This window comes from Nyctereutes procyonoides, unplaced genomic scaffold, assembly GCF_905146905.1.
Source record: "Nyctereutes procyonoides isolate TBG_1078 unplaced genomic scaffold, NYPRO_anot_genome, whole genome shotgun sequence".
Classification (NCBI taxonomy): Eukaryota; Metazoa; Chordata; class Mammalia; order Carnivora; family Canidae; genus Nyctereutes; species Nyctereutes procyonoides.
The window spans coordinates 4,739,059-4,755,281 of NW_026575129.1; the positions used below are offsets into that span (position 1 = coordinate 4,739,059).

At 37.8% G+C, this 16,223-nt stretch overlaps 1 protein-coding gene across 1 annotated transcript; it reads left to right on the forward strand.

The window, feature by feature from the left end:
- The first annotated feature begins 441 nt into the window (after nt 1–441).
- Nucleotides 442–1,545, forward strand: SPZ1 (spermatogenic leucine zipper 1). The gene has a single exon (XM_055342207.1). It carries the CDS (start codon nt 442–444, stop codon nt 1,543–1,545), a length of 1,104 nt encoding a protein of 367 aa, XP_055198182.1.
- The last annotated feature ends 14,678 nt before the right edge of the window (nt 1,546–16,223 follow it).

Here is a 16,223-nt window from a genome sequence, read left to right on the forward strand (position 1 = left end):
GCATAAAGATCTTTCTGGGCAGAAGACTAGGAATAGTTCAAGGTTAGTTTTGATTCATGAGTCACTGGGCAGGGGTTTAAGGGGCTTCTATTGTGACAAAAAGAAACAGAAGCTGGAGATAGGCTATGATAGTACAGTGACAAAATAAAGACCTGGTTGCTAGGGTCAGGGAATAGACACCAGCTTGGAGAAGGACAGATGGAGCCCTAGCTCCTGGTCCCCTTTCTCACCCTCCTTCCCCCCTAGGTCATCTGAAATGTCACCTTTCACCTAATCATCATCTCCTTGGTTTCAGACCTTAACTCTGGTCTCTCGACTTCTGCTTAGTTCCACATTCTCTACCCTTTTGCACAGAGGACTACCACCTTCTCACTCTGGAATCTCTAAGGCTTTTCTGCTTGCCACATGCTCTAATCACCAGCCCCTCCTAACTCAGCTGAGATGGAAGTGTCCACCCTCTCCAAAACTCTTAAGCCAACTCCCGGTCTCAATCAAGAGTCTTTGGGCCCTAGGATTATCATTGCCTTATTTGAAATTGGATCACTTCCTCCTGTCTCCTGGTGTTTTCTCCCTTCCTCAAACAATAGTGACCATCAAGCAGCTGAACAACAGACTGCACAGAAGTTTGAAAATCTCTTAAAAGATATTAAAGATATCATTAAAAATGTGACAAGTAATGAAGAAAAGATCACAGAAGTCAAAGATTCTTTTGAGGAAATCAGTATTTCTGAGGATGTGTCAGAACTTAAAGAAAAAATCAGAGAACTTGATAAGATAAATGAAGTGTTATTGAACAACCTGCTTGATTGCTCAGACCTAGAGAAAGAAGAGAATGCTAAAAAACAGATGATAGTGGAAAACCAGAACTGTAAGGACACGGTACAAGTCTTTAGAAGTGATTTGGTAAATTGTTCAGAAGAAAACAGAGCCCTTGATGAAACTCAGTTAAGTAAGGAAAAAGCAAAATATAGACTCCCTCGTGTTCAAGAAGAAAATATCAAACTTAGGAACAACATGGAGCAGTTACTACAGGAAGCAGAACACTGGAATGTGCAACATGCTGAGCTCAGTGAACTAATAAGAACATATCAGAAATCTCAGAAAGATATACAAGAAACTCTTAAAAATAATGGAGCACATTTCCAAACTCAATCAAATGAGAAGGTGTCAGCTCAGCATGAACTGGAGGAACAAGTGAAAAAACTGGAACATGACACATATTCATTGCATTTGATTTCAGCTTTGCTGGAAAATGAATGTCAGATCTTACAGCAGAGAATAGAGCTTCTCAAGGAACTCCATCATCAGAAAGAGGGAACTCTGCAAGAGAAGCCAATTCAGAAAAACGGTGAAAAGTACAGGAAAAAACAGAAGCTATCAGCAGAGCATAAGCCAAAAATGCAAGAAAAAGAGGGTACATTTCAGAAAAAAGACAAATTCTACAGAGGCCTGGATGCTGGTAGCAAGAAAGCGCTTAATAACCACTTCAATACTCATATTGCAAGAGGAGCTCCTGTGGAAAAATCATCCAGCAGCCTAACTTAGAAAATACCAAAAGTAGAAGAAAAGGCAATTCTTCAAAAACTGTAATACATCAACTCTAGGCATAATCAATCATCAAACCTAGGATAGATCTGCTGGTTTGACAAGAGTAAGCCATAGAACAAGAAGATTAACACTTAGATTATTCATTACCTCAGTAGTTATGTAAGTTTGGTGTTTCATGACCATTAGTGCCAGTATCAAGTCCATAACCTGTCGTACAATTTGTTTGTTTTTTGTATTTATTAGAGATCCTATGACACTGTAACCAAGAGGGAGAAGTTATAGCTCCAATTAATAAAGATCTAAATAAAAACTAGAATAAAAATGAAAAGTTTGTTTTATTTAATCATTTACTGGATAAGGGGAATTGTGGGAGGAAAAAGTATATGACCCTTTTATTGTGAACCTTTAAAGCTCATGTTTGAAATGCATGTTTCCTTTTCCTGTTATCTACTGAAGTGTGGGAAGTAGTGACGTAAAGAAGAAAAAAAATGCTGATAAACCAACCCAGAGCGGTTTTTCTCTTCTCATAAGTGTCCCCATTCCCTAAGTACTATTTTTCATAATATTCCTCTCCTGCTCCTCCACTAGTGAACAGTGGGCATACTAAGCAGCAGAGGCCCTTGGCGAAGGATATGTCAGTTGGTTTAGAAGAACAGATGTATATCTAGATTTTGTTCTGTGTTGGCAAAATTCCTCCCATTCCTCCAGGTGGGGATAGTAGAGTTACCCAAGGGAAAAAGCAGTATTTTCTATTGAGAGAGCTGGGCTTCTGGGTTGCCTGGGTGCCTCAGTGGTTGACCAGCTGCCTTCAGCTCAGGGCGTGATCCCGGGGTCCCAGGATCGAGTCCCACCTTTGGCTCTCCGCAGGGAGCCTGCTTCTCCCTCTGCCTGTGTCTCTGCCTCTCTCTTTGTTTCTCATGAATAAATAAATAAAATCTTTTTTTTAAAAAAAAAGGGAGCTAGACTTCTGATTCCAGAAAAAAACACAGCAGATGCATTTCTTACTATTCCTCCCATTAAGTATGGTAAAGACCCTGGACGTTATGTATTAAATGAACTGGAGACCCTGAAAGATGGAGAGAATGTGATGGACTATCCAGAGACCAGAGACCTTGAGACTTCAGGAACAGCATGCTGTTAAGTTCCTTGGGTTTTCTTTTTGTCTTGTATATCCTGGATAGAGTGTTGGAAGAGTCCACAACCCAGAAATGCCAGAAATGCCAATGCACCTAAACAAACAAACAAAAAAATCCCCTTCTCTTGCTGTCCCTTGGCAAAGGATGAGGAAAGAGACAGGTAAAGGACAGGAAGGGGACAACTCTAGCCATGCATGAAAAATGTCATGCCTCCACCCTCACTCCCACCAACAAATACTGAGTGGTGAGCCTAGACTTTCACCTCTGCCTGGTGGTAATGAGGCACTCCGCCCCCTTTTCCTCTGGGATGTTACAGAAGAAGCAGAGTGGGGACTCTGAAGTCCCACCCCCACTTGAGGGTAACAGGGTGGTCCTTCCTGACCCCCTCCTCCAGTAGATTGGAATGTCATGGAGGCCTAATGGGTGACCTAGATTTTTATACCTTTCTCTTGCTAGCACAGCATCAGGGGAGGCCTGCTAAAACAGAAAGTTTAATAAGATCCAGGGCCTCATAACATAATGCTAAAATACCCATGTAGAAAAATCATACATCCTACCAAGAACCATTAAAATCTGACCTTGAATGAGAAACAACAACAGATGCCAACAATGGGATAACCCAGATATTAGAATTATCAGATAAGGGGATCCCTGGGTGGCTGAGCGGTTTAGCACCTGCCTTTGGCCTGGGGTGTGATCCTGGGGTCCCAGGACCGATTCCCACATCAGGCTCCCTGCCTTGAGCCTGCTTCTCCCTCTGCCTCTCTCTCTCTGTGTCTCTCATGAATAAATAAATAAAATCTTTTAAAAAATGAATTATCAGATAAGGATTTCAAAGTTGTCATTATAAAAATGTATCACTGAGGGCAGCCCTGGTGGTGCAGCGGTTTGGCACCGCCTGCAGCCTGGGGTGTGATCTTGGTGACCCGGGATCGAGTCCCACGTCAGGCTCCCTGCATGGAGCCTGCTTCTCCCTCTGCCTGTGTCTCTACCTCTCTCTCTCTGTGTCTATGAATAAATAAATAAAATCTTAAAAAAAATAAAATAAAAACTTTAAAAAATGCATCACTGAGCAATTACAAACACATTTGAAACAAATGAAAAAAAATAGAAAGTCTCAGCAAATAGAAAATATAAAGAAGACACAAATGGAAATAGTTGTAAAACTCACTGAGTGTGCTCAAAAATAGAATGTTGATGTCAGAGGAAAAATTCCGTGAAATTGAGGATAAGACAATTACCCACTCTGAATAATTAAGAAAATAGACTGGGGGAAAAAAACAGTCTCAAGAATCTGTGGAACAGTAACAAAAGATCAAACATTGGTGTCATCAGAGTCATCCTCAAAAAGGGGTAGCATGTGGCCTGATAAAGTATTCAATGAATATATGACTGAAAATTCCCCAAATTTAGTGAAAGGCATAAAGCTACAGATTCAAGAAATTGGAGTTCACTGTATAAACTCAAAGATCAAGGCACTGAAATAAAATTTCTCAAAGCTAAAGACAAAGTAAAAATCTTGAAAGCAGTTCAAAAAAAATTCATTAGGCGTAAGGGAATAATTATCCAAATGACAGCAAATTTCTTATCAGAAACCATGGAGGCCAGAAGGAAATGATCATTTTTCAAGAACTGAAAGAAATGTAAACCTAGAATGATTCACCCAGTGAAAATATCCTTTAGGAATGAAGGTGAAATCAATACCTTCTCAGTTTGAGGATAACTGAAAGAATCTGCTACAAGGCCACATCTATCTGAAAGCAATTGGGAAATGAGATTTTTATCTGGGCAGCCACGTTGCCCAGGCAGAAGGAAGAAGTAATCTTGGAGCCCTGTGAGGTGTTGAGAAAATATTTTTGAGTTTCTACACCATTAGGGATTTCTGAGCAAGTTTTATGGAACCTTGAAATCTTGGACTAAAAGCAAGCTATAGAGATAATTTAGAACTGCATAGATAATTAGAACTCAAAAGAGGGCAGCCCGGGTGGCTCAGTGGTGGCTCGGTGGTTTAGTGCGGCCTTTGGCCCAGGGCCTGATCCTGGAGACCCAGGATCCAGTCCCACTCAGGCTCCCTGCATGGAACCTGCTTCTCCCTCTGCCTGGATCTCTGCCTCTGTCTCTGTGTCTCTCATGAATAAATAAATAAAATCTTTAAAAAGAAGAAAAGAACTCGAAAAATATACCTGCTTTGAGATGTCTATTTTCACTTCAAGTTGGGGTGAAACTTGGGTCTCTGGAGATATCTCTGAGTTATAAAGCTGGAGACTTGGGCTACTCTGGCCCCTGGAGAGATTTATTTACATTAGAAAAGAGGGAGAAAACAAGGATTCTTTCTATCTTGTCTTCGAGGAGTAAAGAATTTTTTTCTCCCTATTTTTAGAAGAAGAGGAGGACAGCTGCCTTTCTTTCCTACAAAAATACCTAGACTCAAAAACAAACAAACAAACAAACAAACAAAAACCTAGACTCATTTCCTCACTTACAGTACAGACCCTTTGCATGTAGGGTGACATCTGGTTCTCATAGCATCTCTTCAGGGGTAAGAATTGAAGCGAGGGGAACCAGCGCAATTATTATTAGGTAAGTAATAATCATCTGTCTCTGATCCAAAAAAACCTCATGTGGGGCAGCCCCGGTGGGGTGGCGCAGCTGTTTAGCGCCGCCTGCAGCCCAGGGCATGATCCTGGATACCCTGGATCGAGTCCCATGTCAGGCTCTCTGCATGGTGCCTGCTTCTCCCTCTGCCTGCCTCTCTGCCTCTCTCTCTCTGTGTCTCTATGAATAAATAAATAAAGTCTTTAAAAAAAAACACAAAAATCTCATGTGTATATTCAGGATAAAATAAAAATGAATATGAAGAACACACAAAGACAATCACAATCTCCACCATATATTCTATTATGAATGAAGTATAAGGCATACAAATTTTTCATATGTTGGAAATACTGAATATACAAATTGGAATACTGCTTCCTACTCAAAAATTTACAGTTGAACAGTAGGTACTAAAAGAATCATAGTTCTTTGACTTTCCTTTGAATGGAAACAACTATCTACACTATTCTATTTTCCAGCCATCTTGACTAATAAAACATGCAGTTACTTTCCATACTTTACCAGATATGTGGTTCATATTGCCAAGAAAGAAATTGTTGCTGAAATAAATTATAACTTTTTGCATAGTCAGTTAAGCCACCAACTTGTGGTTTCAGCTAAGGTAATGAGATCAAGTCCCACCTTGGGCTTTGTGCTGTGTGCAGTCTGCTAAACTTTCTCTCCCTCTTCCTCTGCCCCTCCAAGTTCTTACTTTCCCTCTTGTGCTATCTCTCCCTAAAATAAATAAATAAATAAATCTTTTAAATTTTTTGAAATATAACAAGTTGAGGTCATTGATATTTTTCCCCTATTTTAACTCCAATACAGTCAACATACTTATTAGTTTCAGTTGTACATTATAGTGATTCAACAAGGTCACTGATATTTTTCAAAGTAAAAAAAAGATGTTACACAAAGGTGAAAGTTACCAGATCAAAATGAAATAAAAAAGTGGATCTATCATTATCACATTATCATCATTATCTTGTTCTTCCGCAAAATTGATTGATGTAGAAAATTATTATTATTTTATTATTATTATTTTGTTTTAAATAGACTCCTCACCCAACATTAGGCTTGAACTCACCACCCTGAGATGAAGAGTTTCATGCTTAATAGACTGAGCCAGCAAGGCACCCCTACAAAATTATTTTTTAAATATTTCTTACCATAAATAAAGGCCTCAAACATTCATCATCGGAGTGTCAGGGTCACTTGAGTGTTTCATTTTGTTCTGTTTTCTAACAGTTACACAATTTTCTAAAGGAAACCACTAACCACTAATCCATACTTAATTAAATCTTCTCTCACAGGGAAGTGTACATCATTTTGACAGGCACTGATCTGTTATGAAACTTATTTTTTTTAAACTTCATTTTATAAGGAACTTAGTGTTGATGTTTGCATTCTGTTTTGATCTTAAAGATTTTTTTTTAGAGTAAGTTCTACACCCAGCAGGGGCTTGAACTCACAATCCCGATATCAAGAGTCTTAATGCTGTACTGACTGAGCCAGCCAGGTGCCCCTTAGAGATTTTTTTAAGTTTTAAGAGAAAAGTACTGTTTAGTGTTCCTTAGACTGTTCTGGGGAAATATTTTTTTTTTAGTTGTATCTTTTCTTTTTTTCTTGGTGAAAGAAAAACAATAATCTTTTCTAAAAACTGGATTTGAGTTTGTTAATATTCTTTATTATTTTTAGAATTCCATTTCAGTGATTTTTTTCCTTATTTTGATTTTCTTTTTTTTCAGTTGTTTTGTTGTGCTTTTTCCATTTCTTGACTTGAACACTTACTGTTTTTTACTTTTCTTGTTTCCTCAAAAATGTATTAAAAACCTGTAACTGAAACAAAACAAAACAAAAAAACCTGTAACTGTCCCAACATATATTGCTTTGGATATGGATCGTAAATATTTCACTATTATTAATTCTAAATTTAAAAAATATTTTAAATTTTAAAAATTAATTGCTCAAATAATATTTCAAAATATGATTTTAAAATTTAAAAAATTATTTTCTTTATAGCCCAAACATTATTTTTTTTAATTTTTTTTAAATTTTTACTTACTTATGATAGTCACAGAGAGAGAGAGAGGCAGAGACACAGGCAGAGGGAGAAGCAGGCTCCATGCACTGGGAGCCCAATGTGGGATTCGATCCCGGGTCTCCAGTATCACGCCCTAGGCCAAAGGCAGGTGCCAAACTGCTGCACCACCCAGGGATCCCTAGCCCAAACATTATTAAGTAGAGAAGTAGACACACTGATATAACGTTAAGTATTATTCTTTACATCATATGTAGGCATCATATGGTATCCTTTGTGTGTTTGACATATTCATAGGAAAAAGCTTTAAGAAAAAAAAGAAAATACACTTACCTACAGTTGGGAATTTTACCGGTTTTTTGTTTTTTGGTTTTTTAAAAGAGATTTATTTATTTATTTATTTATTTATTTATTTATTTATTTGAGAGAGAGGGCTTAAGCACACATTGGGGGAGGGGCAGCAGAAAAGAATCTTCACTGACTTGAGACTCAATCCCACAACGCGTGATCATGACCGAAGCTGAAACCAAAAGTTGGGCACCTAACCAACTGAGCCACTCAGGTGACCCTGGGAATTTTACTTCTTATAAACTCTTGTACACAAGGAGAAGTAGACCTATATAGTAATAATCTTTGTAATATTACTATTCTGTGGGAAACAAGCCCTAATGTCTATCAGTAAAAAATGGCTAAACTGGGCTATATGTATATGAAAAGTAATAATGTAGAAATTACAATGAACTAAATGCATATGTATGAGCATGGGGAGATGGCTTTTGAAATCTTTAGTTAGAACTTTTGACTGATGTCCATTATGATATATAATCAAAAAAGTATATTTTCCTACTAGTCTAAGATCTTTATTTTTTTTTAAGATTTTACTTATTTATTCATGAGAGACACACAGAGAGAGGCAGAGACATAGGCAGAGAGAGATGCAGACTCCTTCCAGGGAGCCCAATGCGGGACTCGATCCCAGGACTCCAAGATCATAACCCGAGCCAAAGATGCTCAACCACTGAGCCACCCAGGCACCCCTAATCTAAGATCTTTAAATTCAGAAATTTAATAAAACTAATCACCTAAAGCCTTATGTATTTTAAATGAATATAGTAATGGGGCACCTGAATGGTTCAGCAGGTTAAGCATCTGCCTTCAGCTAAGGTTGTAATCCCAGAGTCCTGGGATCAAGCCCCGTATAGGACTCCCTGCTCAGTGGGGAGCCTGATTCTCCCTCTGCCCCTCCCCTTGCTCATGCACACACTCTTTTTCACTCTTACTCTCAAATAAATAAATAAAATCTTGGGATCCCTGGGTGGCGCAGCGGTTTGGTGCCTGCCTTTGGCCCAGGGCGCGATCCTGGAGACCCGGGATCCAGTCCCACGTCGGGCTCCCGGTGCGTGGAGCCTGCTTCTCCCTCTGCCTGTGTCTCTGCCTCTCTCTCTCTCTGTGACTACATAAAGATAAAAATAAAATAAATAAATAAATAAAATCTTTAAAAAATAAAAATAAATCAACATAATATTTACATAATTATTTTTATGATATTACTATTTATCATTTTTCATTGTTTTTCTTTTTTTATATTTCCTTCAACTGTAAAATACTACACATATTTTTTTAATTTTTTTATTTTTATTTATTTATTTATGATAGTCAGAGAGAGAGAGAGAGAGAGAGAGAGAGGGGAGAGAGAGAAGCAGGCTCCATGCATCGGGAGCCCGATGTGGGATTCGATCCTGGGTCGCCAGGATCGCGCCCTGGGCCGAAGGCAGGCGCCAAACCGCTGCACCACCCAGGGATCCCTACTATACATATTTTTAAGTCAGTTTTTTTGTTTGTTTAAGAGAAAGAGCCTGAGGTCGAAGAGGGGCAAAGGGAAAGGGAGAGACTCTCTTTTTTTCTTTTAAGATTTTATTTATTTGAGACAGAAACAGACGGAAAGAGAGAGAGAGAGAGGAAGGGGTGGGGGGGAGGGAGCAGCGAGGGAGAGAGGGAGAGGCAGAAGCAAACTCCCTGCTGAGCAGGGAGCCCAACTGAGGGCTCCATCATAGGACCCTGGGATCTTGACCTCAGCCAAAGGCAGACACTTAACAACTGAGCCACCTAGGCACTCTAAAAAGCTCTCAAAGTTTTGAGAAACTTGATTGGTCTCTACAATGGTGAGGATGAGCAAACAATAGACTAACTTTATTTGAATTTTTCTTTTCTTTCTTTCTTTCTTTTTTTTCTTTTAGTGAGCTGTACATCAAGCAAGGGACTTGAACTCATGACCCTGAGATTAAGAGCCACATGCTTTACCAGCTGAGACAGCCACATGCTCCATCCAGTTGATTTTTTAAAATAACCTATCCAGTATAATTTGTATAACTCAGGAATTAGTTCTTTGTGTCAGCATTTTCTCTCACAAAATATCTTTTCAAGAAAATGATAACTGAGGGGTACCTGACTGGCTCAGTCAGAAGAGCATGCAGTTCTTGATCTTGGGTAGTACTCTTCAAGCCCCATGTTGGGTGTAGAGCTTAGTGGGGGGAAGGAAGGGGAGGGGAGGGGCAGGAGGGAATAACTGTTTTTGTTTTTTTTATGATTTTATTTATTTATTCATGAGAGACACAGAGAGACAGAGGCAGAGACACGGGCAGAGGGAGAAGCAGGCGGAGCCCGACGTGGGACTCGACCCCAGGTCTCCAGGATCAGGCCCTGGGCTGAAGGCGGGGCTAAACCGCTGAGCCACGCGGCTGCCCGGAATAACTGTTTTGAATTTCACTTCTTTTTCTGGTTCCATTGTAAGTGATGACTGACAGGAGAATTAGTTTGCCAACAGTTGGTGGTGCTCTACATAGATTTGTTGTTCTAAGTCAGCTAGAATCTGTGGCCTTTTGAGCCCTCATGAGAGTTTCTTGGAACTCAGCTTTCAAGCATTCAGTACAGACACTCCATAAAATAATACATATTTGCTTGATAGTGTATTTTTTGTAAGTATGTTAAGTATAGTATATATATCTGGTATATGTATTTATACACAGAAGGTTATATATAGAGAGATTTGATGGCGTATCTGTACTGTATTCCACCTTATATGTGAAAACAAACTTATATTTTTATTTTTTTATTTTTTTATTTTTTCAAACTTATATTTTTAAAAGTTAGTTTGTTTATTTGTTTGTTTTCAGTAATCTCTATATCAAATGTGGAGCTTGAACTCACAGCCCTGAGATCAAGAGTCACAGCTCCTCTTGACTGAGCCGGCCAGGTGCCCTACAAACTTATATTTTTGAAAAAGTTTTTGTATTGAGCACTTAGTGAATGGAGAAAAATAGAAACCTGACAGATTTATAACTACATCCTACTGATATTTGAATTTTATTGACTTCGTTATTTACTTATGGTGACCACAACTTTGAACTGGGATCATGGCAATGGATACTCCTTGTAATTATTATAGACAATAGACATTTGGACCAAAACTTGTGAAAATACTTAGACATACTAAAGAAGCAAAATTAGTTCAGATACCTGATACCATCGAGAACTGAATTAGAATTCAGGGTGACCCTAAAAAATGATACAAGTGGGGAGAAATTTACATAAAATACACTATGTGAAAAACTGTAACGGAATAACTTAATTTAGAAGTGCCTGGTGGCTCAGTCAATTAAGTGTCCAACTCTTGGTTCCTGCTCAGGTCATGATCTCAGGGGTCATGGGATGGAGCCCCGAGTCAGGCTCTGCACTCAGCACAGAGTCTGCTTCAGATTCTTTCTCCCTCCTCCTCTGACCTTCCCCACTTGCGCTATCTTGCTCTCAAATAAATAAATAAATAAATAAAATCTCTTTAAAAAGGAATAATTTAATTTACTTGAGAAGGAAAATCTGCTTTAGAGAAAGATAATGAAGAAAAATGTTATTTCATCATGTCTCTTAAAATACGTTATGGGTGACTCACAGAGCTTACATAATGATATTGAAGTAATATCTACTATAAAAATGCTAAAAATATAGCTATCCCTCATTCCAGAATCTGTAAACATAAGCTCAGCAACATATCCATCATTCAAGGCAACTATAATTAAAAATTGAGTGTATTTTTCCCAGGCTTTTTGTCTGTTGATTTTATTTTACATGGTGTAATCGTGCTGTATATTCAACTTTTGGTTACCTGTGTATAATACGTATAATTTATGGATTGTCTACAGAAAAATTCTTTATCACAGTTTAGCTTTTCTTTTATAACAAGCCATGGTCTTAATGTCTAACATTAATTAATATCTGCCTAGAAATAGGGTTAATATAAGGAATGTAACTAGGCTACCCAGAATTTAAATGCCCGTCACAAAACAAGTGAAATTACTCTTTATTCATTTATTACTTCACCACTTCACGAGTACCTGCTATGTAAAAAGCACTGTGGTTGAGTCAGTGAAAATCAGAAAGATAATCAATAGATATTTTTGCCCTGAAGGAACAGAGGATTCAGTGAATTATCATGGTGTGACAATTGTTTGGAATTAATGATTATTTTTCTGACCAACATGCATAGGCTGACTTCAGAAATGACTTCAGGTTCTTTGGAAGATATTTGGAAGAATCTTTCTTTGGAAGAAATTTAAATTTCTATTATTTCATGTGGTAATTGAAATTTGTACATTGGATATAATACTAAATCGAATATTAATGATTGTGTAATCATTAATATTTGTAATCTTTGGTCTAATTTGAGATATAACTGCTAAAAATCATTCCAGGAAGAATCTCATATGTTTCTAACTGAAAGTTTGGAGCACTTAAGGAATTCCTTCTAGTTCTAATGTATTTGACCAATTTATTGGTCGCTCTCAAAACTAATCACCACTTTCATCATCAACAGCTTCATTATTTTTTTTTTTTAAGATTCTATTTATCTACTCATGAGAAACAGAGAGAGAGGCAGAGACAGGAAGCTGTCTCCCCACAGGAAGCCCGATGTAGGACTCGATCCCGGGACTCTGAGCCAAAGGGAGACGCTCAACCACTGAGCCACCCAGGCGTCCCTACAGCTTCATTATTTTGGATGGTAATCAAATCTTGTGATTTTAAGAAGTTTAAATTACAGAGTGGCGTGTTTTTTCCATGTTTCCAAATATTTTACACTGAACACCACATTATTTGTGAACAAACTATTTTTCATTCATATGTAACTTGTATGGAGAAAATACCAGAAACATGTAACTGTGAAGTATTTGTAGTTTTCTTCTCAATGTTTATTCTTTCTTTTAAAGATTTTAGGTAATCTCTACACTCAATGTGGGGCTCAAACTCATAACCTCGAGATCAAGAATCACGTGCTCTTACAGACCAAGCCATTTGAGTGCCCCTGTTCAGTGTTTTGGTTTTTTTTTTTAAGATTTTATTTATTTATTCATAAGAGACACACAGAGAGAGGCAGAGACACAGGCAGAGGGAGAAGCAGGCTCCATGCAGGGAGCCCAACGTGGGACTCGATCCCCAGTCTTCAGGATCACTCCCTGGGCCGAAGGCAGGTGCTAAACCGCTGAGCCACCCAGGGATCCCCTCTGTTCAGTGTTTCTTAATTGATCTTACTATAATAAACACTTTTTAAAAAGTGATCCCTGTGCTTAATATGGGCCTTGAACTCACCACCCCAAGATCAAGAATTGCATGCTCTACTGACTGAGCCAGCCAGAAGCCCCTATAATAAACATTTTAAACAAGGAATTCAATGCCTAAAAAAATAACATAATTTGTAATTCTTAGATTTGCAGTTGACCATAGGATTCAATAGTATTTTTGTGTAAGTAGCATATGTATCTTTTAAAACAACTATATTTCAAGAAAAACAGCTAAAATAATTTTCTTAGAAGAAAGCACCCTTGCTACAAATTATCTAGTCTAGAGCCAGTTCTATTGGTTAGAACAGAGCTACAGGGAAAATAGCCATGGCTCTGATAACCACAAGAACTTGTTGATTAACTTTACTCAGTGTATAAGCTTATCTTATGTCATCTTATTTATTGCCCCTAACCCCTGGTTATTTGCCTTTTGGATCTTTGGAATGTTGCATGTACTAGGGCTTTATCACTCTTCCTAAGGATCTTCAGTGATTGTATTGTGGACATTACAAATGTGACTATCCTCAGAGCACTGAAAAGGCTCTTACAAGAACCAATACTAAATAATAGTATTTGGTATAAGAGGACAGTAGGCTCTCAGCTATGTATTCTTGTGTGATTACTTTCCTACCTAACCAACAACTATCTTAACACTATGAAAAATTAGTGATGCATAAGTTTGGGTTATAGCTAAAGACAGATTCTTCATAGTCAGGAAGAAGTGCGATGAATTGGCTCTTCGTATGAGCGATTTTGCATATGAAGCTGATGAGTGGGGGTCCCTGGGTGGCTCAGTGGTTTAACCCCTGCCTTCCACCCAAGGTATGATCCTGGAGACCTGAGATTGAGTCCCACATCAGGCTCCTTGCATGGAGCCTGCTTCTCCCTCTGCCTGTGTCTCTGCCTCTCTGTTGTGTGTGTGTGTGTCTCTCATGCATAAATAAATAAAATCTTAAAAAAAAAAAAGAAGCAGCAGCTGATGACTGTAACCAACAGGTAGGAATTGCTGTAGCTCTATTTTGGAACATTGCTGTTCTCAGAAATTTATAGTTTATAGTTAAACTTTATGTGAACTAATTTAGAAGAAAGGCCTATTTGATTGTCATAGGATTATCATTTTATTTCTATGAAAGGACTAAAAGTCAAAATCTGAGTTCCTGAATGTACCTTTTTCTGCTTGTTTTGTTAAAGCCAAAGTGAAATGCACATTAGAAATTAGTAAATGTATTTTAAATATTACAATGTCGATGACTTTCAGCCAAAAACCACCAGGAATATATTTGTAATTGGATTTGTTGCTCATTGCTACAGCAAAAGAGAGACTAATATGAAAATAGAGAAATGACAGGAGACTAAGGGATGTCACAGGGCAGGGATATTAGAAAAAACTTATAGGACCTGGACTGTGTTTGGTGATTTGGGGGTTGGGGGAGGAGCAAGCGAGAATTTATTCTGAATTGGGGACTGTTAGGAAGTGGGTGTAATTCAATGATTGGGTATCTTAACAACTCTTGTCTAGGAGAAGGGAACATGAGACCCACGCCAAAGCTTTTATTGATAAAGAAGCAGCAGTCACTCATATTAACCAGGATAGGAGATGTTTGACATTTTGAAGTTTGGACAATTTCATGTTTTGTTTATGTTCAGACATGATTAAGGCAAGGTCTAGTTTTTGTCTAGATCCATCATGGTCACAGAATGTCCTTAAAATATATGATGTTGATATTCTGTGAAATTGTTTATGTTGAAGAAGAGAACAATACCATGATGTAACTGTGAATACAAGCCAGCTCCCAGATGTAAGGGGCTGTTTGTTTCTTTCTCAACTCTTATGCCATTAGGTGGCAAAAGTAATAATCATTGATTTCAAAGATTTGTTCCCCATTATTATACATATTTAATGAAATTCAATTATAACTCCAACTCAAAATATGAAACAGATATCATTATACTTCTAAAGGTCTACTAAACTATTGCAGGGTTTTTTTGTTTTTTTTTGTTTGTTTTTTTGTCAACTTCAGAATTAAATCCTTATCATTGAGATCTTTGGCACTAAATTTAAGAATCAGGAGTGGGGTGCCTGCGTGGCTCAGTCAGTTAAGCATCCAACTCTTGATTTAGGCTCAGGCCATGATTTCAGGATCATGAGATCAAGCTTTATGTCTGGTTCTGCACTGGGCCTAGAGCCTCCTTGGGATTCTCTCTCCCTCTGCCCTCCTGAGCCCTCCTCCTCTCTCCCTCTCTTAAAACAAACAAACAAAAGAATCAATGAGTATAAATTTTGTATTTGCTAAGTTTTTGTTTCTTATTTTATAAAATTCTGATTTGCATACTGTAGCAATCGAATGGAACATCAATATGGCCCAGTATCCTGTCCTTAGTATTATAGCCTCAGAAATACAGTCTATTAGAACATACAGATGAGATTGGGCTAGAGGGCACCAATGCACACTTAACCAGAATTACAAGAGACTAATGTATCTGCAGGAGTGCTAATGGTAATTCACAATAAGAAATATAACCATCAATAGTAATAATAGTTAATTCTTACTGAGTGCCTACTATGGTAAGCATGTGAAATGAATTAATTCATAAAACCTTCCTTATAAAAACAAACAAAAAAAACCTTCCTTATATGGTAACTGCCTTATTTGGTAGTCACTGTTCATTTTGAGAATAGTGTACCTGCCAACTCTGTTTGCCCCTCCCCTTCTAACAGGAGCCTCCTAACTTGCTTTTTTCTTTTTTTTTTTAAGTTTATTTATCCAAGAAATCTCTATACCCAACCTGGGGCTCAAAGTCATGACTCTGAGATCATGAGTTATACAGTTCTGACTGAGCTAGCCAAGTGCCCTACCTTTTCTAAATGCTCTCCCTCTTATTCCCAACTCTCATCCCCAAGAGTTGTTGCATTTGATCATCTTTCACATTCCTGCAATTCCCCTTTCCCCAACGGTGTATTTTCTCATCATTCAGACCAACTGATGTGGTGATCTAAAAAACTGAGGGGTACCTTCCCACACTTTTTTTCTTTGAAAAAATCTGACCAGAATTTTAATATTATTTATTTTTATTTATATAATCATGAATTCTACAGTTATGACAGATTAGAAATTAAGTGTGCTGGTATTTTATGTTAGTCTGACTTGAAAGTAGGCCCACAAAGGTGATAATCCTATAGTAATCTCTTTATTAAAAATATTTATTAGCTTACTGTGTTTTATTCTTTAATTGCTTAGTCATGCATCTCTAATGTACAAAGATAGTTTTCATGACTTTATTTACTTATTTTCA